This window comes from Micromys minutus, assembly GCF_963924665.1.
Source record: "Micromys minutus genome assembly, chromosome: 9".
Classification (NCBI taxonomy): Eukaryota; Metazoa; Chordata; class Mammalia; order Rodentia; family Muridae; genus Micromys; species Micromys minutus.
Window position 1 is genome coordinate 43,090,138 of NC_137978.1, and position 27,663 is coordinate 43,117,800.

The 27,663-nt window shown below is 48.3% G+C and overlaps 1 protein-coding gene across 1 annotated transcript in view; it reads left to right on the plus strand.

The window, feature by feature from the left end:
* CSMD2 (CUB and Sushi multiple domains 2) overlaps window positions 1-27,663 on the plus strand; it is a gene marked incomplete at both ends in the record, with an annotated part of 547,554 nt that overhangs the window by 402,654 nt on the left and 117,237 nt on the right. The window contains 4 exons of the mRNA XM_080921920.1: window positions 3,368-3,524; window positions 4,876-5,067; window positions 9,978-10,104; window positions 26,266-26,468. Of these exons, the coding sequence (XP_080778046.1) occupies window positions 3,368-3,524; window positions 4,876-5,067; window positions 9,978-10,104; window positions 26,266-26,468 (679 nt within the window). The remainder of the gene's footprint in view (window positions 1-3,367; window positions 3,525-4,875; window positions 5,068-9,977; window positions 10,105-26,265; window positions 26,469-27,663) is intronic.

The following is a 27,663-nucleotide window of genomic DNA, read 5'->3' on the forward strand; positions in this document are numbered from 1 at the left end:
AGGAGCCTTTCTAAAGGAGACAACTGAGAATTTCTGCCGCACACGTAACAGGATGATAGGTTACAACACCCTAGGCATCGTGGACAGGGTACAGACGCACAGAAAATGCAACAGAGGAGAACATTCACAAATAAATCCATCTCCTGGAATTATATGTGCCATAGAGATGAACTTATGGGCTTTATACTGGCGATGGGTGGGATGTCTTGCAAACAGGGTTTTGAAGCCTGGAATGCTGATACACACCTTTAATCCAGACACCTAGAAGGCAGCAGCACGTCGATCTCTCTGAGCTTAAGGCCAGCCCACTGTACACAGCACAAGTTCTAGGCTAGCCAAAACTACATGATGAGACTGTCTTAAAAACAAAAGCAAGTCAACAACCCTCTACCCAGGTTGTGTTGAATGGACCAGGGAGAAAGGTAGCGACTTGCATGATACACAAAATAAATTCTGAATGGATTTAGGACCAAAATATTGTAGGAAAACACTGGCTTTCCTATTGGTGGTGTTTGCTAAGAGTCCCTTACCTGCTTCAGCGAAAGCTGCTAAGTAAGCAATGATGTTGTAGATAATGTTAATTTTGTGCTGGACATCCCTTCAGCTATCCAAAAGCTGCTGTGGAAAACTGTTTAAAGACCTGAAATGAAATGCACTGTATGAAGCAAATGGAGGAACTGACTGCTGTACGCATTTATAGGTTGATCTTGTTCGTGTGTATGAACTCAGACATATGTTCCTGTATGGGAACCAGAGACCAATATCAGGGGCCTTCCTCAGTCCATCCATCTCTCACTGATCCTGGAGCTTACCCGTTTAGACTGGTTAGCCAGGGAGACCAGGGGGTCCTGCTTGCCTCCCTAGAGTTGGGGTTAGAGGCACATGCCACCAGCACCACGGTACTAAATTGGTGTGGGGAGAGCAAAGGAATGACAGATGAAAGCCGCTGAAGAGCAAGTTCACAAACGAATCTGAGCATAAAGACTGATGAAGAGTCGCGTGTGCAGAGGTGGGCTTCGAACTGCTGGTGAGAGGATTCTTTACAAGCAAGGTTTCGAAGCCTGGCACGGTAGCTCACAGCTGAATCCCAGCTCTCAGGGTTAAGGCCTAGCTTTTTAGCATATTGCCTTCAGAGTCATCTTCTTGGATCCTCTTTTTGGTGCGCACATGCACACACACACACACACATGCACACATGCATGCACACGGAGAACGCACAAGCCTGGGATGATGTCCATGGGCACACGACAGGTTCGAAAGCTGTTTCCTTCTTGCTTTTCTGTTTTATACATCTTTCTGCAATGAATATTTTATCATAATGATACAAATAACCTTTTGGTCCTTAATGGCTTAGAACAAATTATGCTTTGAGATTAAGGAGGGAAAAAATCCCCATACCCGTTATACTTATTAATTAACAATAATTTCTTAATATCACCATACATCCAGGGAATGCTGAGATCTCCAAATTAGCTCGTAAATGTCGCCGTATATTTTTGGATTTACAGTTTATTTGAGCCAGGCTCCACATAAAATCTGCATGCTGGATTTGCTGTCGGCTGTTTGTCAACCTGTAGCTTTTCCCGTCTCTCTTCCCCTTTCTCCTCTAGATTCTTTGTTGAGGGACGCATCTGCTTGTTCCGTAGCATTTTCCGAAACCTCATTCTGATTTCCACCTGCCCCGTGTATTTTTTATCTGAGCTTCTAGCCTCGGTTTTCCTTATTAGGTGGAAATTGGATACAAAAGGCACAATGTGACTGGGTTTGATATTCCCAGGTACAGCAACCCTACATTCAGTGATCTGTTCTCCACTGAGAAGCACCAGGTATCTGGTTTCTTAACATGCTGCATTGATCCCCACAGATGTTTTCATGGGTTTAAAAAAAAAACCTGTTTTTGTGGTGCTAAAAATGACCTTCAGAGGGTTAAGAGTTTGCCGTGCAAGCATGAAGATCTGAGTTCGAATCCTTTGAACCTGTATAAAAGCTGGATGTGGTAGTGTACATCTGTAGTCCCCCAAGATGGGAGGTGGACACAGGGAATTCTGGAAGCTCACGGGCCATCTAGTTTGGTGTATGCAGTCACAAACAAGAGTGAGCCTAGCAAACAGGAAATCCTGTTTCTAATAAAGGCAGGAGGTGAGACTAACACCAAGACTGGTCTCTGGCCTCTAACTCACACCGTAAGGTACATTCGCACACATGTACACACACACACACCACACACACACACACACACACACACACACACACACACACACACACACATTCAAATGATGTTCTTATAACAATTTGGACCCAGCAGTGGTCTCAGCTGTTTAAAGTGGTGTCATCTCAGAATGGAAGCCCAGGATTTTTTTAGAATAGTCAGGAAAGAGACTGGGTTCTAAGAGCCTCTGAAAAATTCTGTACTACATAGCACTGTTGTTATCGGGAAGGATGGCTTGGCTTCTGAGATGGAAGGGTGGAAATATTGCTCCAATTTGCTGGCAGCTGGCACCACATTGTGTGCTGTGCACAAACATCCATCTCCCACCCATAGATCCCATCTTTGATATTTACCGAAGCGCCAGGGGTCTCTCACTCAATCACAACTTCTGTTGTTATTTGTACAACTCTCTACAAAAGAGCAGCCACCTCGAGACCTGGGGAGCCAGTTCATTATTCTGATGATTGCCGCCTTCGCTGGTACTCAGAAGTTCAGGGGACAGATGGGAATGAGGGAAGCCAGATGCCAGCACTATTCCCCTATTGGCAAACCCAGCAGGCCCTGGCTGGATCTCCTATTATGCCATGAAAGAGCAGAGGCTGGCCCTGGGGAAAGGCAGGTCACTATAGCATGGTGGTCATCTTTAACTATACCCAGCTTGCACCCTAGTGATCATGCCTAGTAGAATGATCATGGCAGGTCACTGCCACTGGCAACCAGGACAATGTCTGTGTCATCTACTGGAAGGACTAGAGTTTATATTTAGTGATGCACACATGCCGTGTGCTTTCAGCCTAACTGTCTACAGAAACAGATGGCTTGGGGGGAATCAAGCAGCCCCAGCCTGGCCTCCCAAGGCTGATGATGAGTGGGCCAGAAGCATCTGAGCAATAAGGCAACAAGCAGATTGCCACAGGAAGGTTAGAGTAGCAACTGGTTCCCAGAGACTAGAAACACACTGGGCACAGTGCTAACAGCAAGGGGAAAGAGGCAGCTAGCTCAGGGGCTGGCTTTACTTTTTGCTACCTTACATGTATCTGATGGCTACCTGCTAGTCTAGCAGCTGTTAAAGATGCTACACGCTGGAAACATAGGTGAGAAGACCTTGTTTGAAATAGGCAACTCTGATGTCATCATATTGGGGTCTCTGCTATCCAGGTCTATGACGGCAGTAACAACTCCGCCCGTTTGCTGGGGGTCTTCAGTCGCTCTGAGATGTTGGGGGTGACTTTGAACAGCACATCCAGCAGCCTGTGGCTTGACTTCATCACAGATGCAGAAAACACCAGCAAAGGCTTTGAACTTCAATTCTCTAGTAAGTCTTCAATTCTCTAGTAAGTCTTCAATTCTCTTTCTTGGGTCTGAATAGACTATGGAGTCAGACTTTTCCACTTTATTCAAATGAACTTGTTTGCCCTGTAGACATAAACAATGCATGCTTCTGTGTGTCGGGCAATTAGTAACTAACAGGTGGAGATAGAAAATGTGGTACGTCTATACAATGGAGTATTATTTGGCAACCAAAAGGAAGAAGTGATTTATGCTTTAACACATATGAAGGTTTAAAACAGTGGTTCTCAACCTGTAATCTTCAACCCCTATAGGTGTGGAATGGCCCTTTTGCAGAGGGTCACATATCAGACATCCTGCACATCAGATAATATGATTCATAACAGTAGCAAAACTACAGTCACGAAGTAGCAATAAAGATAAATTTATGGTTGGGGTCACCACAACTCAATTAGCTGTATTGATGGGGTTCAGCACTAAGAAGGTTGAAAACCACTGATTTAAACATGACTCTGGGCAAAAGAATCCAGACATAAAGGCCACACATGAGAACGTCACAGAACAGATACAAAGAGACAGAAGGGACATTGGCTGCAGGAGTGGGGGGGGGGGGAATGAATATAGCATTTCTTGTACTAATACAGCTGTGGCAATGACTTCATTATTGCATGAGGGTGAGAGACAGTGGGCTGTTTGAGATTGGCAACTTGTGTTATAGTGACTCCTCTGGTAGCCCAGCGGGCCACCTCAGGGTTTCCCTCACCTGGGTGCAGAGATGCCTCACGCTGGGATCTTTCCCTGTTTCAGAAGTGGTTCCGTGTAACGGGATTAAATGGAGTCACATTTGAATTCCGTTTCTATTAACTGAAAACGGTGTGAATTTCAGACAATTTAGTTAACCTTCCCAAGTCAAGGCTCTCGATTGCAGAGCGCCCATAATTACACCCACCTGCAAGACCCCTGTGAATAACAAATGAGAGGCAAGGTCCTTGGAGTCCCATGAAGTAAAGTGGGAGCTCGTGGGAGCCTCTCCTCCCTCAGCCCTTTATCCTCCGCTACTTGCATGGCGATGTTCCCTGTACTACTGGGTCTTTTCACAGTGTCCCGGTGAGCAGAACAGAAGCCACAGATCCCACTCACTGGATGCTACACCATCAAGCAAAGAAGTGGAAAACCCAGCCTCAAGCATGCTCACTATTAAAATCCGCATTTTTATTTGCATAAATCAGCAGAGAAATACTCCCTCCACCACGGAGAATGGAAATAGGACTGGGTCAGGAGCCTGAGGTGGCTGGGGGCACCTCCAGACAGAAACTGGACAGGAGGAGAGGAGCAACTGGGCTCTGTTACCATGGTTACTGTTCTGTCTTCCCCAGGTTTCGAGCTCATCCGATGTGAGGACCCAGGGACCCCACAGTTCGGCTACAAGGTTCACGATGGAGGTCATTTTGCAGGGAGCTCAGTAACGTTCAACTGTGACCCTGGCTACAGTCTTCGGGGCAGCGAGGAACTGATGTGTCTGAGTGGTGAACGCCGGACGTGGGACCGACCGCTGCCCACCTGTGTTGGTACGGTGCCTCTTGATTTGCAAGGAATTCCTTGATCCTTCCCTGACCAGAGCTCCAACAAGGACATCAAGGGCGCTTGACCTGTTAGTGAGCACTGTGGCTTCCCCATTTCCTCCTATTCACACCTCAGTCCACAGGCAGTACAATTCACACTACACTACGGTCACACACAAGTAGCTCGTGGGGCCCAAGCCAAGTGCTGAGTTTCAGCGCAGGCAATGGGGAAGTGGTAGAGGGTCTCTGCCCGAATCAAGAGGTGACTTCAGGGCTTCCTGCCACACCTAAACTCAAATGAGCCCCCAGTTCACCCCACGTCTCGGTTGCCCTATAGGAAAGATGAATCTGTGTTCCTTTTTTAGCAAGATTCTGGAAGATTAAGGTAATGAGCTAGATCTGATCTTTGGCTTTAAAAAGACAGTGCTGTGAGTGAGCACGCGCCTTCCCTTCCTACACCCTGTGGCTCTTTTGAGTTATCAGCAGGCACTGCCCCTGGAGGATCTGTGCTTGCATCACAAGACCAGAGAGACAGCTGTCCAAGGCCAAACGGAAAACTAAGCAGACTGCTACCATTCTGTTTGTCTGTTTGTCTTCACTTCCCTGCTGTTCAGAAGTCTATGACCCTACTCAACTTGTTTGCCCCAAATCAGATCTTGCCAGTCAGGCTTCCTGTACCCAATACCCACAATGCACTTGTGCAACACAGGTGGATCTGATGAGAACGGGAAAAGGCTCTGGGGGAAACCATGAAAGCACATGTGCTAGGAAGAGGCAGGCAGGTGTCTGGGTATGTGGAAGCAGAGAAATAAGAGGGAAAAATATGAAAGTCTGTCTCTGCCCCCAGGAAAGCCCATGATCCACCAAAGAGAGCAGAAACACAGCTGGATCGTTGTCAGGAAGAGTCCCGGCCACAGAGCTCTGCTCCAAGTCTTCTGACTAAATGACAGAACTGTGCACTGGGATTGACAGTTCCACTGAGACTTGGGAGGGTAGATAAGATCTCACCGTTGGGAAGGTTAGGTGGGTAGGCAGATGGTCTAGCCTGAGCAAATACGGAGCCAACTGGATGAAGACACAGGCTGTAGACTTTCCTCTGACCTCTTTCCTTTCATTCGTGTTCGGATGTGCATTCATGTTTGCATGAGAGAGAGAGAGAGAGAGAGAGAGAGAGAGAGAGAGAGAGAGAGAGAGTGTGTATTCATGTGCACACATAGATAGGCATGCATGTATGTGTGTATATGAAGCCAGAGGTCAGCCTTTCCTTAGGGGTCATTCACTTGGAGTTTTGGGGGTGTTTGTTTATTTGTTTTATTGGAACAGGGTCTCTCACTGAGTGTTGACCAGAGATTGACCAATTAATCTAGGCTTGCTGGCTCCAAGGCCCTTACTGTTCCCATGGCTCCAACACTAATTAGAGCACTAGAATTTGACTGTCCCTCTTTAAAAGTTCCCGTTTTTTCTTCATGTTCGAGGCCCTGTATATGTGCTTCAGAGTCAGTGACAAGCACCCAGGCCAGCCAGGGAGACACATGCATAAACAGACAGCAGTGTGAAGCCACAGGGCAAGCAAATCAAAGCAAGCAAAACAAAGGAGAGACCGTGCCTCCCATAAGACGCCTGTATGCTTGGCAAAGGGGATTCCCTGCCAGACCCCTCCACTGGCCAGTGTGTCTGTTACATTGGATTTAGGGGACCCAGGAAAACAAGGCTAGGAAGAGTATACTTTGGGCCTTAGGCCTTGGAAGTCTTCCTCAAAGAAACATCCTCAGGCCCCATTGCAATTAGAAAAGTAAGGCCGTGTGTGTGTGTGTGTGTGTGTGTGTGTGTGTGTGTGTGTGTGTGCGCGCGCGCGCGCGTGTGCACGAGCACACGTGCGCGAGTGCTCACACCACGTTGAGAACAGAGTTCAGAATGGGCTACTGAGGTGACTGTTGTAGCTTTAAATATTCAAGTGCTTCCTTCACTGATAAGGAAAATCCACAGACCCAACCTGGCAACCCAGGCTCCAGGATGGGGAGAAAAGGGAAGGCCAGAAAGAGTGGAACCTCGAGGAGTAGCTGCTAGTGACTGCAGCAGGCTGGAATGCTCCTGCCCTCCTGCCCTCCTGCCCTCCTGCCCTCCTGCCCTCCTGCCCTCCTGCCCTCCTGCCCTCCTGCCCTCCTGCCAGCCCTTGAATAGAGTGACCCCCATGGGAAAGGAAAAGACTAGGCCCCTGTGAGGCTCTCCCCAGAGCTCCTGTCTCCAAACACCCATCCTCTTAGGTGGAAGCCAAGGTCATGGCTGATGGCCTCCCACTCTCCTGACTTCCTGCTCTCAAGCAGATTGTCACTCATCCTCACTCCCCACCACAGGCTCATTTACCTCTTGCCTTTCAAGTGATCTGGGACTATCACCCCAGCAGGAGCAGCAGCAGCAGCACAGAACAGAACAGAGGCTAGAACAAAGTCTCAACATTGGAAGTAGGTCCCTCCTTCATCCCTTCCTTAGAGGTCCCAGATGAACCTCAGGGTCCGAGTGATGCTGGGTCAGCCATAGTGGCGGGTGAAGGTCAGCCTCCCCTCTGACTCTTTGAACCCATCGTCCCCAGCGGTTAGCTCTGTGCTTAACCAATCTCTCCCTTTCCGAAACAGCTCAGCCTCAACCCTCTCCGCTTTCCCTCATGCTTCCTTGGTTCAGAAACAGTAATTTTCCTGGGAGGCAACAATCTTCTACTCACTGATCCATGCATCCATCCACTCGGTAAATACTTATTACACTTCTGTTGTGTGCCCAACACGCTACCACATGCTTGGTGTGCAGTCAGTGACAAGGTCTGTGCAACCAAGAGCCTGGTCTGGCAGGGGAGATGGACACTGTTCTAATGCACCTTCAGTAGACACAAAGGACTATAGCATCCACTCTACCTGGGCAGGGGAGGGAGTCGCATAGGTGGCTTGGGGAGGGCATTTATCATGTTGTGGGTCCAGGCAGAGGCTGTCTGGGCTATGGAGTTAGTTGGTCAGACGTGGCAGGACTCCTAGAGTTAGGGAGGTCAAAAGAAAGGCAACCAGAGGGTGTGGACTTGGCTCCAGAAGCACGGCACAGTCTTCTCTTTAGAAGTCTCTCGGATAGCACCTCACCAGCTGAGAGGTGGAGAGGGCCCAAGCCAAGACTGTCGCATGGAAGACAAAGTAGGGACAACATGGAAACCGTTTCAGATTTAGGGACGGAGTCTTAGAAATAGACCTGACTAGAGGAGGCTGCAGCCGAGTGAGCCACCAGCTCACGTGCGGACACTTGCTCTAATGTGGAACACAGGTCTCTCTCCACTGGTTTCCTTGCCTTGAGGCTCAATCTTGCGTCCCTCTGAGCTTCTGCTGCGGCCTGCTCCCTTGCCTTTGTCAAGAGAGTTCATGCACACGTGGACACACTGCACTTCTTCCTGCAGCAAATGTGCGCACAGCAGCCTGGTATGCGTCGCCTTACAACACCCCACACTTGCCCAGCTCTCCAGCCCTGTTGGCCATCACAGCCCATCCTCAGCCAACACTACCACCCCCTCCTCTTCTCTCTAATTGCAAGGTCTCTTCCTCCTGTCTTTCCCAGCCTCCCCTGCCACCACCCAATTTATTTTTCAACTCTGGCTCCTCCTACAAGGTGCATTTGAACCCAAGCCCTCCCTAAGTCTCTGTCCTGCACAGGGGAGGAACCTGGCCTCTTCCTCCTGAGCACCAGGTGCTATGATTGTACCTGTGCCAGGTGGGCAGATGCCCGGAGGTGTCTCCTCCACTGGCCCTGACCTAGAGAAAGACTGAGTCTTGTCATCTGTGTGCGTTCCCTGGCAGCTGTCACAGGTCCCTCTGCTTCATCACTAGGTGCAAACTCCTTCCGGTTCTGCCTCCGGAAACTCCAAGGAATTTGGTCATAGAGTAGGCAGCTAGTCCCCCCTTGGGAGCTATTTCATTTACAAGTTTATTAGCCCATTGAAAGTACACAATTCAGGTTCTTTTGTTCATTTCCCGGGGGCCTGCATCACCTTTTCCACTCAGTTTTGAACAGTTCTCCTCCAAAAGGAAAGTATACTACCTGTTAGCCGTCCATACTCACTCCCCAGAGCCTTGGTAAACACAATACACCTTCCACTTCTCCTGTTCTGGATATTAATGGAATTGTACAATATATAGTCTTTTGTGTCTGGTTTCTTCCACTTAGCATCATCTTTCCCAAATCTATACCGTAGCATGTCCATGCGTTCTTTTTTTATGGCTTACTAATATTCTGTTAGAGACATACACCACATCCTATACCTCCTTTCTTTAGCTGATGGACGCTGGGTTATCTCCACTTGTCAGCTTCTATGAATAACACTGCTAAGAACATTTATATTCGAGCTTTTCTGTGAACATACTTCCTCATATCTTCTGAGAGAACAGTTACTATACATCATATGGTGACTTACATTTGACCATTTTAAGAAACTTCCTACCAGCTTGCTTCCCAAAATGACTACATCATTGTACACTTTCTACCAGCAATGTGAAGGCTCTCGTTTCCCCCACACTAGATGTCCAATTCTCAACACTCGCCTTTCAGTCAGAACCATCCTGTCAGGAAGGAGGTGACTGTGGTTTTGATCCACAGTTCCATAACAATTCCAAGTTACTGCAAGCATCCCCTCACGTTCATATCAGCCATCCGTAGATCGCCTTTGGATGCATGTCCACTAAAATCTTTTTCCTAGTTTTTAATTGGGCCGTGCACCGTTTATCATTGAGAATTAAGAATTGTGTTTCTGGTTCTGTTCACTAGTCTCACCTGGAGGCCTTTCAGCACGTTCTGCTTAACCACCTGCAGTGGGCAAGAGGGACTTGGAGGTCATTCGGTGACTGCTGGATGCTGAGGTCACCCCATGATACTGTTGCAATTTCTTTCAGCTGAGTGTGGAGGGACAGTGAGAGGAGAGGTGTCGGGGCAGGTGCTGTCACCCGGATACCCAGCTCCCTATGAACACAACCTCAACTGCATCTGGACCATCGAGGCAGACGCCGGCTGCACCATCGGGTAAGTGTCCAGAGCCAACAAAGAAACACTTGCCACATGTTGTCAAGGGGAGCTGTCACCAGCATCATTGGCAGACCTCTAGCTGTTGTTGGGACACTCCTACCTCTGCTGGAGGCCTGTGGGATCAACAGTGGCCGCAGTGACCCCAGGTTTGAAACAGGCATATGGGACTCAGCCTCAGCCTCGTGGGGGCTGCATCTAAGGCCACACAACTCAGTGCTGGGACATGTCTGCCACAGAGCAGCAGGAGACCAGGCTTGAAGCTACACAGCCCAGGTTTGGGTCCTGGTGATGGTACCAGTCCTCAAGGGTCAGTCCCAGCCTATTTGAGCTGTGTGATCTAGACATGTTGTCTTTTCCTTCTCTGCTTCCTCATCTGTAAAATGAGGGTGAGAAGTGCTCGTATTTCATATTCTAGAGCTGGAGGGAATTAAGTAACAAAAGCCAGCAGTGTCTGGCATTGGTACATTTTCCTCCCAGGACAGCTCCCTTCACAGATCAACACCCGACTCAAGAACTCCTTAGAGTTGCTGACCCTCAGAAAACAAAGGGGCATCTTCCACTAGCAGGTGCACAGCCTTTCTAGTGACCCCTTCTCAACAGCACTGTTCATTATGGTCCATTTGTACATGAGAAAGTGCTGTGTGCCTAAGCTTTGCAAGCTACAGAAAACTGGAGAATGCACCCAGATCATTCTATATCTTCACATTATGTCATAGTGCTGGTCAGGGTGAGCCCTGAGCTGTGTGGTTCAGTAAGGTAGGAGGCAAAGAGCAGGTTGGAGTGGCAGTGTGCTTGGAGGTGCGAAAGAAGAGCTAAAGGAGAGAGCAGGCTGGCTGAAATAGGGGCTGCATATGGGTAAGGGCCAGATGGGATTTGAGTGTCCTGGTTAAATGCTAATAAACGAGAGGGAGCCATAGGAACCAACTCTTGAGCTGAGTTGGTTCACCAAGGTTATTAGCAGTACAGAGAGCTCATAGAAAGTCACCATCAAGGAGGATTAGGGATAAAGACTAAAGACGGAGCCAGGAAAGGCTCCCTGCGACTATCAGGGTTTTCAGGAGATGTGAATGTATTACTGAATGAAATATAAGCATTCATATTCTCTGGTAGGCACCACTCACTTAGAATTAAGGAAATACAGTGCTCACTCTGCCTGCATTTTTTGAACTATATCCCATGACGTGCCAGTGGCCCACAGGGGAACGTAGGATATCATAAAGTGATGGTGTACTTCTGAAATGACCTTCTGGACACTCTCCAGGACAGAGTGACAGCTGAGCACTTCATTCCAGCCTTCAGGGCCACCAGGGCTTCAGCCTTCTGCAGTGTCAGTCTGGAAGAGCTAAGTTGCTGATGACCCCCTATGCGCATGCTCACAGACAAAAGAGCAGGATGCATACAAGAGGGAAGGCCAAGGATGTAAAAGATGTCATGTGGTTCCTGACTCTATAATGAACCCTTGGCAAATAATGACCAAGCTGTGAGTGCCTGAGAATAAATAGCTTAGCAGCATGCATATGCATGGTTTACAACACACATATGCAAATCAGGAGTTCTCCTGACCTTCCTGAATGGGAGCATCATTCATTTGTTTGTCCATTCATTCCCTTTTGTGACAACTCTGTTACTGTGTAGAGGCTCTGTCCTTCCTGTTCAAAGGGGAATCCTGCAGGCAGTCGTAGAGCGGGGTTGAGGGAAAAGGGTCTGCAAAGGCAAATCAGGAGGCTCAGAAAGTCATTCTGGAAAAGTTAACACCAGAGCTGGACCCTCAAAGATGGTGAGAACATCGCCAGGTAGCCAAGGAGGGCGGCCAGAGGCACTGAAGTAGCTTTCCAGCAAGGCAAGGTATTTCAAATATCCATCCTCCCCCCCACCCCCCATCCCACAGGAAGGAGCAGCAGCTGGGAGTGATTCCCAGTCTAGATAAAGTCCCATGATTTGGGTGCTGGTAGAGCAATGGCTACCACAGTAGAGGGCCCTGGGCTGTGGGCTTAGTTTGGGCATCTGGCAGTTTTATGTAGAGTGGGCTGAAAGGACAGGCTGTGTTAGGGAGTCCTTGAGGGAGGTTTGCTGGGTAAGGAGACCTGTACCAGGTAGCTACAACAAGATGAGGAATCAGGGACCAGATTCGGAGGATGTGTAAGTGCGCCTCACCTCATTCTCAGTAAATACAAAAAGCAAAATGCAATGGTTTCTCATTTCCCAGTTTGGCGCTGCGAGAAGCAATACCTAAAACACACAGAAAGACCGGGACAGCAATAACCAGCGTGCAGCGCTGCTGGAGGGTGGTTGGGGTTTTATCTCTTTCCTCTTCTTTTTCCTCTGAAAATCACTCTCTGGCTGAAACATTCAAAGGTCCACTGGAGACATGCCGGTGCTCTAAAGGTCCTGCCCAGCAGTGTCCAAAGAGAACGCATAGCCCACATCGGCGTCCGGAAGAGCTGCTGCAGCTCTGCCTTAGCAACTAAGGCTTTGGAGCAGGGGTAGAGGAAGGCAGGAGATATTCACAGTCAGAGAGTTGAGACTGTGAGCAGAGGACAAGTTCCTGCCGAGAAAAGCCAGGCAGGAAGTGGAGAAAAGGCCAGAGGCTCCGGTCAGAGTCAACACCGTAGATGCCCTCCCCAGAACAGCAAGAAATAGGACACCATTCAGCCAGCTGTGTATACATGCCATACGTGTGTGTGTGTGTGTGTGTGTGTGTGTGTGTGTGTGTGTGTGTGTGTGTATGTGTATGTGTGTGTGTATGTGTGTGTGTGTGTGTGTGTGTGTGTGTGTGTGTGTGTGTATGTGTGTGTGTGTGTACAGACAACGGGGTACAGAATAGGGAGATAGTAGGACACACAGGATAACTCAGTGGGTACAGTGGGTAAGGGCACTTGTTTGTCAAACCTGACATCCCAAGTTCAACCTCCGGTCTTCACGTGGTGGAAAAAGAAAACTGACCTCCCTATAACAGGACCCCCTTAGTTCTACTTCCCACTTGTGATACAGTTAATGACGCAGAGGCTTTTAGTATTTTAGAGCTCAGGCCTTTTGCAGGCAGTCCCTGACTTTCTAAACTTTAGTCACCATGTCCTGCCTTGAGGCCAGCTCGACCTCTCTGCTCTGCTCTGGTCCCATATGTTCACCTCTAGGTCCAGCAGCCAACCCTCCCAGCATCCCTCTCTCTGTCTGGAAGTTCCACCTTTCACTTCCTGCCCAGATATTAGCTGTCATATCGTTATTACAGACAATCAGATACAATTCTAGATTGCTGTAGGCAGGTAAGGAAGAAAAAATATTTACAAAATGTGAGACCCTTGATGAGTCATGACAATAACAAGACCATGATCCTGACGCTTTTAAGCTCTCTGCCGGTACAGAATTAACAGCTGAATATCGCAGAGACACACCTCCACACAGTGTTCCCCAAAATCCCTAAGTTTCTTCCTGACCTCCACAGGCATGGCGTGACCCAGGCATACACATACACAAGTAAATAAAAACTTACAAAGACTATGAAGATAGCGCCAGCCCTCGCTCAGGCAAGCTTCTCACCGCCATTGTTACCTCCATGGGGACCACTGCTACGTAGGCACAGTTACTGAGAAATGCCATACTGAGAGATGCTAAGAGTGAAAATGAGGAACAGGACACTCCACACGTGGAATCCCCGCCCAGTTCCATTCTTCTGCATCTGTACGAATTGGACAGATGTGTGCACATCTGTGTGCACATCTCATTCCCTCTCCTCCCCTCCTTCCTCCCTTGGTCCCTTCTTCCCCCTGTTCTTCCCCATCTCTCTCATTCTTTCTCTCTCTGCCCCCTCCCTGTTCCTCTCACCTTTCACCCCTCCACTTCATCTGCCCTTGAGTAACCAGCAGCTAAGTCGACAGAACTAGTAACTGATCGGTCTGAAGGGACCCTTTGTGTTTGAATCCCCTATAGGGTTTTGTTTTTTTTTCTACTTGAATATTGTTACAGAATTTTTCTATTAAAAACATAGAAGGCCAGCAGGATGGCTCGGCCCGATGACCTGACGTTGATTCTGGGATCCACATGGCGGAAGGAGAGAACCCTAAACTATCCCCCCTTCACACACTATGGCACCTATGTGCCCCTATTTTCTTTTTAACAAAAACAAATAGCCATTAAAAAATAAATAAATAAAATGCCCCAGTAACACGAGTCACAAAGGAAAAGTCCAGAGTCCTCACATCTCGCTGTGTGATGTTACTCCCCCACACACTCCATTTAAAATACCCTCCCGTCCCCTTTCATCTCTAATTCCTTTAGGCATCTTGAGTAGCTACATACACAAAGCAAATCCAGTGAGTGCGATTTCTTAAAAAAAAGTCCGCCTCGTTGCCGGCCTTAACAACTTGCTTTTTCTGTTTTAGCACTTAACCACGGCCATGAGCTTGCTATGTCAATATTAAACAATCACTCCCCTGGCTGAAGGCTGCAGCGAAGCCCATTGTGTGCTGAGCCATGATTGACAAAACCACTCCCCTGTGGATAAAGTGAAAGGTTTCAGATTTCCGTTCCAATGAACACTGTGTATACGAATCTTTGAACATATATCCAATTACTTCCTTGAGATATGTTCTTTGAAGGTGCGTGTTCACACATGACCTTGAATTTCCTTCCAGATACCACATCAGCTTTCTGCGCCTTCAGTGGCCTGTGGGAAGGCTGGCTTTTCACACAGAACCTCTCACTGTGCCCATCTTCTACCTCCGATCGATTACTGCTTCCAGCAGTTTGGGGGGTGAAGGATCTTTTTTTTTTTTTTTTTTTTTTTTTGTATGCAGCAGATACCATGTGGGATCGCTTCTAAACACTTTCTCATTCAACCCAAAGTCCAGGGAAATCTAATGATTTTGTTAAAGTCACTAAGTGCTTATTTAATTTGCATGATCTGGATCTGGAGCACGTATGTGTGTGTGAATGTGTGTGTGTGTGTGTGTGTGTGTGTGTGTGTGTGTGTGTCGCTGTACATGCTTGTGCACATGTAGAAGCCAGATATTCACACTGGGTATCTTCCTTGGTTGCTCTTCAGTGAAATCTCTGAAAGAAACTCTCTCACTAAACCTGGGGCTGAGCCCACCTATAGAGCTAGCCTGGCTGTCAATCCAGGCTGGGGACCTTGCTCTGCCTCCCCAGCATGGTCTTACAGGAGTGCCTTGCAGTCTAAGGCCTTTTATGTGGGTTCCAGATCTCACCTTGGGTCCTCACTGTCCTGAAGCTTTACCTACTGAGCCGTTGTCCTGGTCTTGTGCATTTTCATTTCTAGTGCATTTGTGCCTTTTGACTTTTCCCAGCTCTCTGTTTTGTTCGTCTTCCCAGATGCTTAAGATATGAAAAGGCTCCAAGTTCTACATTTTTCTCACATCCCATATAGCCTGATTTCTTCAAACAAAACCAATGTTTCTCCACTGAGTTCTTTCGGTTTTGACTTTCCCATCCTTAAATGATCTGATTTAATTGGCTCTGTTTTTCTTCTACCATTGAAAGTTTCTTGGTTCTGTTTCCAGCGGTCACCATTCCCTCTCTCCCTATCCCCACCCCCTCTCTCCCCATCTCCACCCCCTCTCTCCCCATCTCCACCCCCTCTCTCCCCATTCAAACCCCTCTCTTCCTATCCCCAACCTCTCTCTTCCCATCTCCATCCCCTCTCTCCCCATCCAAACCCCTTTCTTCCTATCCCCAACCTCTCTCTCTCCATTGCCCCTCTCTCCCTATCCCCACCCCCCTCCCCCATCCCCACCCTTCCCTCTGTGCATCCGGGAAACCTAGTTACTGTTTCCACTTCAAGCCTTTTGTTTTCCAACTGCTCTTGACAGCCTGGCTTGTTTTTATCAACACGCCATCATCTGCATCCCTCTGAGGACACTGGTTTTGATTTGTTATATGATGGCTTGTTTTCCAGCATCCACCTCATGTTGAGGTCGGGCCATTCAGCCTGATTATTCAACTGGATTCTTGACGTCCCACAAGTTTCATTGATCCTGCCACTTTGAGTCATCGCTAGGAGCTGGACTCGGGCACAAGGCTACCCGTTTGTTTATTAGCTGCTCAGTGTGCGGCCCTCTTTGAGCACTGTCTTTCTCTGATCTCCTGTGGTACGGTGATTAGGGGTACTGTCTCCCTGGGTGGGTTAAGGGAGTTAATGTGTATAAACCACTTAGAATGGTAGCTGTCCAGAAGTAGGGTGGAGCTTTGTCAGTTTTACCTACGCAGTGCACCTCAGAGGCACTGCAGGTTGTAAGTCCCCCTCCTGAAGGTCATGGTGCTCTTTCCTGGTGTCCAAGAGCTCCACCAAAGCCTGGGAGTTCATACACAGCAAAGTGTAGGACATGGCTCTCCCAATGCCGTTCCACCTGGTAACGATGCAGGGAACATGACATTCACCCCATAAAGTTCCTGCGTCCTCTCCATCTCCAGGCAGGGCCAGAGTTTTCCCTCTTATGATTTGATGGGACAGTTCGAAGAGAAAAGAAAAGGTGACAAAGGCTTAGGCATGTGGCTCTGCCACTCTATTTGCCCTCTGTCAAGCATCCGTACCATGCCAGGCTCCAGACCCGTGTCTGTCAGTCCTGTCTTCCAGAGGAGCACCTGGAGGTTTGTCTCTTCAGATATTGCTCTTTCCACAGCCCTTCGGAGCCTGGCCCAGCTACACTTGAACAGCGGGCATTAGAGAGAGACCCCCCCCCACCAGGACCTTTGTCCTGTTGTTCAGAAACGGCATAAAGAGTAGATCAAAGCCCGTGCGAGCTTCAGGGGCCACAGTCAAACAACTGGTGACTGCCACTAGCCCAGACCACAGAGGATACAGGGACAGAGACAGAGAAGGGGAGTCCTTCCTGGAGGGCAGAGGGAGATCTTTCCAACAGGGAAAGGGTAGCAAAGGCCCAATCCAGGAACAAAGCCTGCTTCTAGGTGGCACTTGCAAGCAAGGAGTTAGGAACAAACCACTATTCTAGCTGTACTTAAAGGAACAGAAGGAGGCTAAAGAGACAGGTCAGTGGATAATGTGCCCATATCACAGTGTGAAGACCTCAGTTGGGACCCCCAGAACTCATGTAAAAATCAGATTAATCAGTGAACGTCAGTCACAGTAATTCCAGTGCTAGACCTAGGACAGTGGATCGATGAAGCTCATTGCCCAGCTGATCTATGGGATTGTCAGGTTCCAGCTTCAGTAAGAGATCCTTGGCCTCTGTACTCAAACATGTGCCCATGTACACATGCATGTTCATGTGTACACTTACACACACACACACACACACAAATACAAATATGTGCCTAGATCTTACATGCAACAGAAACAAGAGTAGGTTGTCTACTGTGAAGGCTGGAAGGCCGGTCCTCCTAGGCTACAAAATAGAGGAAAGTGAAGATGTCCATAGCTAAGCTTAAAGAGCTCATGGTCTGAAGAGAGAAGGTGTCCTCACTGCTTCAGGAACACCAATGGTGGAAACTCAGGGTAGAAACTGGTTAGGAAACCAGAAAAGAGCCTAGTTACGACCATTTGGCAACCGTGGTTAAATTCAGAAGAGAGTTTCTTGCATACAAGTACAGTTGGGACAGGTAGCTCTAGATGACTAGAGGACTATATAGTGCACAGGAAGACACAGATGGTGGTCCTTTAGAGGTGTGCCCTTCCTGCAGGGGTCTGGGACCCATGGAATATGGGGACCTTCTTGCTGTTGGACACTGATTCTTTGCCTCATACTCATATAGCTGTAATTCTCTTATTTGGCCAGAAAGAAGCTCTGTTAGTTTTAACCCGTGCGACTTCTTCTTTGTGACAAAGGTAAGCTGTGAGCCTAATTATTTTTAGCTGTTGTCCACCCAGCATCAGGGCTGCCAAGAGGAGTTTCTGAGGAACCGGCTTCCCTGCTCAGTGGAGCTTGTCTTCCTGGGAGGATGCTGGACCAGACAAAATACCTGGCTGTGCCTGCAGCCCAGGTCCCCTGCTGCACTCTCAGAGCTGCCACAGTAGAGAACTATTCTCCACAGCGGTCGGTCAGCGGGCAGCGGGCCCGGAGGAGGCAGAAGGCACTGGAAGCAAGGCTTGTGTTCACAGATCTTGCCAGGAATACTGGCCTCGGGTTAAGCAGCTTCCAGAAGGTTTCTTTTGAAAGAGCAACGGTGAGTGAAACTTTAAATGGAGAAACTCCGAGTCTGCTGCACGTTGTGAGCAACCCCCTGCGGCGACCACACTGATAAGCACACCCGGCAGACGTCACTTTCAGTCTTAAGCTGGCAATGAGTCAAGAGATGGCCAGAAAGAGCCAGCACGTTGTTCCAGAGGAAAGGGGCTAGACAGCCTGGTTGGTATTAATGTGGCTTTAATATATAAATATTCTAAATGTGACTTTAAGAACTGCAGCGTGCTCTGGTGATTTCGTTTCCATGGATGGCCTCTCGAGAAAGAAGCACAAACTACTTCAAATTATCCAAGTATGGTAAACCAGCCAAGCCACCCAGAGTAGGTGAATTATCCAGAATACACCCTGTTCCGGCTGCCAGCCTATGGTCCCAGGCATGAATTCTAATGTCCCTTGGGGGAATTAGCACCGCCTGTCTTCTTGGCTGGCACACTGGACCCGTAGCAGTCTCTCCCTTGAAAATGACAGATTGGAAAATAATAATGCACAAATAGGATACATGCATGGGATATTTCATAAAGAACAGCACATATGAGGAAAAGAACTGTTCCTCTGAGGAAACGGGACCATTTTTTTAAAATAAAGGTTTGTTCTATTTTTTAATACTCTCGGCGACAGGAAGAGATCTAAAGAACCAAGACTGGGGTTATAGCTCAGTGGCAAAGCACTTGCCTGGTGTGTTAGTCCCATCACTGTGATGAAACGCTCTGATCAAGTGCCACTTGGGAAGGAAAGGGTTTATTTGGCTTATACGTCCAGGTCATGGCTCCTCCCTGGAGGAAGGTAGGGCAGAAATGCAATGCGAGAGCCATAGCAGGAAGCTTCTTTCTGGATTGCTCTATGGCTCACTCTCCAGCTTCTGTTTAATTAGCTTTGTTTTATAGCCTAGGACTCCCTGCCTAGGGACCAGTGCCAGCCACAGTGGGCCGAGCCCTCCTGCAGCAATTAATAATCAAGGCAGTCGCCGATAGATATGCCTGCAGGCCAGTCTGGTCTCGGCAAAGCTTCAGTCCAGGCTTTCCTGTCTGATGACTCTAGGCTGTGTGGCGTTGATAATTCATGCTAACTGGAATACTTAGCCCTTGATTTCATCCCAGGGTGTCAAAAAATAAAAACAGAATAGTCAGTAGGCATTCTAATGGACACACTTGTGTCATTTTGTTTATAAGACGCGGAGATGGCCAGGTTAATGGAGGAGAGGAGCTCCCAAAAGAGAAAGGAAATGATGGCAACCAATCAGGGAGGTGAAACAAATAATGACATCATCACAATTAAAATCCACAGTGGCAGCATTTACCCTGCAAGAAATGAAAAGCGTCCACACAGGAGATAAGCTAGAGTCTGAGACTGACGAGGAGCACGTGACGGTGCCAGAGTTCTGAAAGAAAAGTAGCCATGCATGACACCAAGTGAGAGCAAGAAGCTGCAGAGAGGAAGGACAACAGGCAACAAACATGTGACTCACAGTTCTGGAAGCTGAGCAGTCCACTAGCAAGTTCCTCTCAGGCAGCAGTGCAAAGACGGCTCCTGGTCCAAAGCCACTTGGCACATAAGAGAGAAACCTGGGCTAAAAGCCTACATAAAAAAAAAAAAAAAAAGACAGCAGTCTCCCTCTTCTTTGGGGTCTCGAAGCCCACCCAATTCCACTCCCCTTCTTTTGAAGAGAATTGAATTCCAACTGACCCCAGGAACCACAGCCTCAAAGTTAGCGCCCAACAGCCCCTGCTGGCTTGGAACCTCCACTTCTCTGCCCAACACTGGCTCTTTGAATAGCCTGATGCTTTAATTCCAGAGTCCCATCTTGGCGGTCCCATCATGACTTTGCTGTCAGATGGCTCAGAGACGGGATGTCCTGCAGAACAAGCGTGACTCCCTCTTGTTCACTTGCTGTGTCCCCGAGGATCAGTTAGGCTGCATTCTCTCCCCAGAGATTTCTGAGCCCCTCCATCCAGCAGCTGTTCAGGAACATGCCACTTTCTCCTGAAGTAAGGATAAACCCCTCTCACTAGGCGGATCGCCACAGGTCCCTGCTGTGGTGACAGGTTCCTGATGATGCCTGCCCTGCTTTCCTGCCTCCACCTCTCCCAAGTCAGAGGGCTTGAAATCAACAGCTGTGGTCAAAGGTCGCCACCATGTCTTGCTTTCTCTCTTCCCCTGTTGGCATGCCTTTCTGTGTTCAGTGGATATAGAGGAGCCAGCCCAGGGAGCTGATGTGTTCAGTTTTCCTTCAGCTCCAGAGAACTGAGGAGTTCCAGAAGGATTTGCATGGAAGCTCGCCTGAGAGTAAGAGAGGGGGTTCTACACTAACAGACCAGAGCCCTCCTGGCTATTTCAATGCAGGCAGTAGTAGACCATAGAGATCAGCAGCCGGTGAGGTCAGATGTCTGGTCTGGAGACCTCCCCAGCCCTAGAAGAGAAAGTGACAGCGTAGGATGGAGCTTGGACCCAGGCAGGCAACCAACTGACTTGTCTTCATGCCTCTGTATAAACTGCACTCTCTTTCTTGACCACCTCTCTGTCTGTCTTATCCTTCCTCTGAGACTACTTCAAAGACACCTTAACGCTCCCTTTGCACCTGTAAGCTAGAAGAAGAGTTAAGGAAAGGGCTCAGCAGACCTGGCCCGGCAACACCTGGTTTCAACATGGCTTCCTCATCCTTCCTTGCTGGCTGGTCAGTCAAACCCTTTGGAACTTCACTTCCAAACCTTTGCAGAATGGCCAAAGTGATGCCCTCACCCACAAGCTTCCCACGAGGCTATCGGAATCCCAAGGCAATCAGCACGTAAGGAGAGGCTCTGCAAAGGCTTAGCACACTTCCCTCCCTCCGTCATTTCAACAGCGTATTGTGTATTGGCACTCTTTCAGGACCAGTCGCACACTTTGCTGTGTCTTACGGTGTCTTCGTTGAAGAGCAGCAGGCTCCTGGGCCGAGTCAGCTCTACACGCCCTGAAACCTCTGAAGGAAGACAGTTATACACACTACTTCCTGAGAGATGGCCAATGGCCTATGGCCCAAACAAGCACATGCATGTATGGGCATGACACCATTAGTGAGAGGTACCAACTCACCCCAATACCTCCTTACCTGGGATCACAGCACTGATGTGGTCTCCAAACCAATGCCACTCCTCTAAAAGCCAACAGCTGGGCCTCACTCTTACCTGCAGGGGGCTGCCCGGATAAGCCTTGTGTGGGGGCCTGGTCTGATCTCCATTAATCAGAAGCTTCGATAGGCACCTCCTAAGATTTAATCTCCTAAGATGAGAGAGCTCTTCACTGAGAACATAAGTAATTTGGCAAAAACCAGTCTTTCCCTGGCTCTCATCAAGCCCCATTGTAAGAGGGGTCACTGATGGCCCCCAGCTAAGGCCCCTGTGTCTATTCTTGCCTGCATCTACCTGTTCTCACCAGCACAGCAAGAATGATCCTAAAATACAATCCAGACCCTGCCAGGCCTCAGCTTAGAATCATCCAGCCACCTCCCTTAGCCAGTAGAATAAATTCTAAACTTCTTCCCCGACCCACAGCGTTCCAGCTGGCCTGGCCCCTGCCTGCCACCCCGCAGCCATGCCAACCTTTCGGGTGCCCAGACGCCCTGGGGCAGCTTCCCATTTGGGACCTTTGCACATGCTGCCCTTTATCTGGGAGACCGCTGCCTGCCACCTCTTAACCCAGCCAGCTCGGTGGTGGCCAGCTCCCTCTGAGCCTGCCATCTGGCTTAAATGTCACCCGTTGGAGAGGTCCTACAAGCGGTCTGTTCTAACAAGGTTACTCTGTCTCAGCAACCTCTGTCACTTTTCTTACCAGCGTCTGCCACCCCTGTGGCCTGGTGTGTGCAGGAGTGTTGGCATCCCCAGCAACTCCTGGAAAATGGCATCCTGTATTTGGAATTTGACATTCAATTTGTTCAGTTGTTCCTGTGTTGGTTACATTTAGAGGACTCTCCACTACCTCCACTCTGTTCCTCCTCTTCCTGCTGCCCTTCCTCCTCCTCCTCCTCCTCCTCCTCCTCCTCCTCCTCCTCCTCCTCCTCTCAGCCTCATCAATGTGAAGCTTTTGGGTATGTGTGGTTATCAGATCAGCTAGACTGAACAAAGCCAACATGATTTTGCCTCTGTGTGGTCCTTACATACGCTGCTAGTTATGGTTAGGGCTTCTCTGGCCATGCCAGGCCCTCTGGCACAGCTGCCCCGTCAGGAGGTGGGGACAGTGTCAAAGGATATGAATGACAACATTTGGCTTGAGAGATAATACCATGGTGACAACCGTTCAAGTTCTACTCATCCTTCATCTAGACTGTGAAATAAAATCAAGCTCTCATTTACAATCAGGTCAAACAATCTTAAACGTATAGATTGCTGAGAAAGGAACCCAAGAAGTGTGCAAAGAACACAACTAGCAGAGAAGCAATAGAACCAAGTTCTCTATCTGTTCACACCTGGGGACGTTGGCGACAACGATGTCCGCCCTCTGTAGTAATCAGTGTGGCTGACGCCAATGGGAATCTCACTGGCACTAGTTTTGGAACTTGGTACCATAGAGTTGATCCGATCGAGTAAGTTGGAGAAAGAACCTGAATGCATTAGGGGTTGGGGAAGAAGATGAGGGAGGAGTCTTTGTGTTAGAACACCAACATATGAGGCTGTGGAACACGTCAAGGAAACTGAAGAGCCCTGCTCCTGGTTCACAAGAAGTAGCAGCCAGCCCAGGCAAAGGGGGCTCAGCAAAGCCACAAGGTCTCCATTAGGACACGTCAAGGGAACCTAGGGTCTGTCACAGGCCTCATCTGAACAGGCAAGCACACCCTAAGCATGGGGACAGAGGAGGAAAGGTTGGCCCCACCCTTTCGGGACCCACACTCAGGCTGCTGGGAAAATATAAATAAACACATTTAGTATCTACTGCTTGGAGGTAAGGAGGGAGTCAATGGGGCTTCAACATCTTCGGTGCAGAGGAGGCCCGTCAGACAGGCATTGTGCTAAGTGATCACTAGTACACTAATAACAGTAGATGTTAATGTCTTCAGTCTCAAAGTATGGAGCTGAATGGTCTGGGGAAAAAAAAAGTCCAATCTGGATATTTTTTTCAGTATGTTCTTGCGATCTTTTATTTCCTTCTTCTTAAAGTAATCTCTTTTTTAGTGTGTGAGCATGCCATACATGCATTCAGTCTGTTTTATTTTGATCACACTCTCCCAGTTCCCTCCCGTCCAGTTCCTCACCTCCTGCCATTGCTTCTTCTTTCCGTGCTGGGTTGCTGTTGCTGTTGTTGCTGCTGTTGTTTTAACCCACGTAGTTTACTTAGCAGTGCCTAATATAAAAGTTGGCAGTAGCTCCCCACCTAGGGGTGGGACGTCATGAGCATCCCATCCATGGCCAAGCCCTGTACAGGTCTTGGACACAGCATCACAGCTTCTATGAGTTCATACGTGCAGGGGCACACTCATCCTCAGCAAAGGGTTTCCCTGACACTCCTGGCTCTTACTGTCATCCCAAGTGGTTTAAGTGTTTTCAAAAAGAAAAGTATGATGTTTATTTATTTTTGTTAGCATAATGGCACATGTGCATGCAGAGGACAGCTTGCGGTGCGCTCTCTCTCTCTCTGTCTCTCTCTGTGTCTCTGTCTCTCCCTCCCTCTCTCTCTCTCTCTCTCTCTCTCTCTCTCTCTCTCTCTCTCTCTCTCTCTCCTCAAGCCCAGTGACTGAACTCATGTTGTCATGCTTGCCTGCAAGCACCCTGCCAGCCCGGTGACTGGGTTTTTTAAAAATCGTGGTAGAAAAGTTCAGAACCTGTATACTTACTAGAAAAGATAAATGGGCAATAGACTCCGTAAACAAAATTTAAAGTGAAAAAAAGATAGCAGACACTAGCAGATAATACTAGCACGGAAAAAAGATACATCCTGAACCAGGAACCAATTTAGGTAAAAATAACAAATAAAGAGCTTGTCGGGCAAACAAAAAATTTAAAGATAAGTAGCCCAATTAAGATGGGTAAAAAATATGAAGAGATAAAAATGTCCCGAAATTGTGTGCACAGAGTTTTAACGTTATATAAAATACTAAATTATCTAAATTCAAAATACCAGTGAGGTTCCGTTTCGGTCTAGCAGATGGGAGAGGGTATTTTAACGTAGAATATATTTGCCACACTATAATGGTGTGTTGAAGAGGTGGAGTTTTCAGAAAACAGTGCAGTATGATGCCGTTTGGAGGGAACTGAGATTGATGGAGTCACAGGAGAAGATAATTTAACAACCTTTATCGGCGGGAACACTTAGATGCTCTGATTCCTTCGCCCTCCCCATCCAGACTATCATTTCTACAAGTCTGCTGAGGCATTTGCAGAATGGGAAAAGAGCCACCAACACAGGTGTGTTTCTTGAAGTTTAATGAGAAATTGGGACTAGATTATCCATTTCTATAGAAAAAAAAACATTAAGTAGGTATATATGCCCACAGTATATTATTAAATAATAATAGTGAAAGAAAGTGACCCAAAACCAGGTCTGGAGGTCGGGTTCAGTGGATAGAGTGCTCTCCCAGCACGAATGATGTCACAGGTTCAATCCCCAGAAGCACACAAGAGCAGGTGTGGTGCACACCTGTTGCCCCAGCATTTCAGAGGCAAAGGCAGGAAGGCCAGAAGTTCAAAGTCACTCTTGGCTACATAGTGAATTCAAAGCCAGGCAGCCTTCCCCTCCCCCCTCAAAAAAGTAGGAGGGATAAGAAAAAAGGGGAAAGGAAAATTAAACCCATGCTGAAGGAAACTATATGAGTATGTGCACACTGAGAAAAGTCTAGAAGGATAGCTGCTAATAGTCAGTGGAAGGAAAGCACAAGAAAGTCAGTTGATCTATATGAGAGAGACTTCAAAGTTTTCAAAGCATCCCATCCCATTGGCTTTTCTGCCTTGTGTGTGTCTCATTTTTACATGACTGCAGTAAGAGAAGAGAAAAAACAATGTCAGTAGAAAGCAGTGCCTTCTATGTGAAGTCTGGGGTTTCATACATAAGAATAATGAACCAGGTTGGGTTTGGTAGTTGTGACAAGAGTGCCTCAGGTGCAGGTGGAGACCTGGGCTCAGGTCCACCGGAAGTCTCTTAATTGTCTCTGATACTTTTCCAAAGCCTCAATGTATCCCCGAAATAAATGGCAATGGACTCAGACTTGTCACCTAGGTTTGTGCCATAGTAACCTCAGCTACTAAACCCTTTTTGTCTGAAATGAATTGAGGTTCCTACCTGGATGAAAGTGACATGTGCCTTCCCATACAGACAGAGGCTCCGGTATGGCCTGCACCACTTTGCAGAGATTCCCTAAAGCTTCAGCTTCAGTACTGTGCTCAGAGGCACCCAGATACCAGCTTACCCTACCTCCCCTACAGCTGGCCAGCCTCTGAGAGGCCCCATAATTCTCCTTATCTATCCATTTTTCTTAAAATTGTATGTGAACGTTCACACAGACATACGCAGACACACAGGCACACACACACACACACACACACACACACACACACACACACCCATACACCTTGGCACATATGCAGAGGCCTTAAGAGAATCTGCATTCACCATAAGGGTTCCAGAAAAGGAACTCCGGTCTTCAGGCATGTCAGCCAGCACCTTTATCTGCTGCACCCATCTCACCAGCCTCCTTGACTTTATAAAAGATTCATATCCTTTTCTGCCCCTTCTCAATCTAGAATTATAAGGATTTATACCCAGGAGCCTGGTCTGATGGCTGTGGCGAGTTACAGGGAGGGATGGAGTGTGGCCATGCCGGCGTGCACCAAATCCACATCCTCTCACCTTTGTCCCCACTACCAGTGGCTCCGGGGGATAGAGGCAGCCATCAGAAAGCATGAGAATGCTTCCAGATGATGCCTCCCCTCCTCCCTGTAAATGTTCCTAGGCTGTGCCGTCTCCCGAACTCCTGATCGGAAGTTCTTGGGGAGAAAGCGGCAGGACCTGGAGTGACTGCCTGTCTCTTCTCTCTGCCCAGGCTCCACTTCCTTGTGTTTGACACTGAAGAGGTTCACGATGTGCTACGCATCTGGGATGGACCTGTGGAAAGCGGGGTTCTCCTCAAGGAGCTGAGTGGCCCGATGCTGCCCAAGGACCTGCACAGCACCTTCAACTCGGTCGTCCTGCAGTTCAGCACAGACTTCTTCACCAGCAAGCAAGGCTTCGCCATTCAGTTCTCAGGTGTGTGCTCGCCCGCTGCCAGAACCTCAAGCCCCTCCCACCTTCCATCTCTCCATCCTTGGAAAGACATTACCATCTGCTATGTATCTGGCTCGTGGTTTATTCAAATATCTGTGCTGAGGAGCCAAGAAATGGCTTAGGAAGTAACACGTTTGCCACACAAGCAATGAGGAAGTAAGTTGGAACCCCGGATTCTGTTTAAAAAACAAAGCCAGGTAAGTTAGCATACACTTGTAATTCCAGAAGAATACCTGGGACACACTGGGCAGCTGACCTACACTAGTTAGTGTACGTCAAGCCAATGAGGGACTCTGTCTCAAAACAAACAAACAAACAAAAAGATGGGCAGCGTCTTCAGAACAATACATGCATAATGCTAGAGATTAGACTCTGACCTCCACATGTGCATGTGTCCTCTCCCCCACCCCCTCACACACACACACACACACACACACAGTGTCTGTGCATGTACGCCTGAGTGCTCATGAAAATATTTCCATGCATGCCGAGCTAAACTTACTTGAGTAAGGAAAGCCGGCAGATTGGGAAATACTCAGGTCCTAAGAAGCCCATGAGTGGAGAAATCGGGGTTGCCAACACCACTGTGAACATCAAGGAAAATGTTCTAGAAAAGGTGTTATCTACACTCACACCTGAAGGATGAATTGAAGTAACTGAGGAAAGGAAAGAATCCAAAGGATGGAGTGGTCAAAGCCGTGGACAGATCCTAGCAGGCTGGACTTTGGAGGCTCTGTGGACGCTAATGAGCAGGAGGCGTGGGGAGAATTAGACGCATGGGGTGCAAAGAACATTGAGTGAGAAAAGGAGGCTATGGAAGTAGAATGTTGTTCCTTGGGGTGAATGGAGGGATGTTGAGGAAGACAGGGCACAGTGGTGTACGGCTCGATTCTAGAAGTGTCCATGCTCTGTGCGCTGGTTCTTTTTTGAGTGCAGGTCTTGGAAAGGACTTGGAAGCCAAGCATGAGGGTGACCTTAGTAAGTTTAGTCTAATTAAGAGTGCACAGCAGTGGTCAGTTATGAAGCTGCAAAGCAAAGAGCTGCCCCAAGTTGGCATTATTCAAATGCCCAGGTCCTGAGATGGCCGATCTTCTCAGAACTCAGAATCTCCAGACTTTCTCTTCTGTCTCTCAGTTTCCTGAGCAACTGAGGCTGAGGGAGTTCTGTATTCATAGAT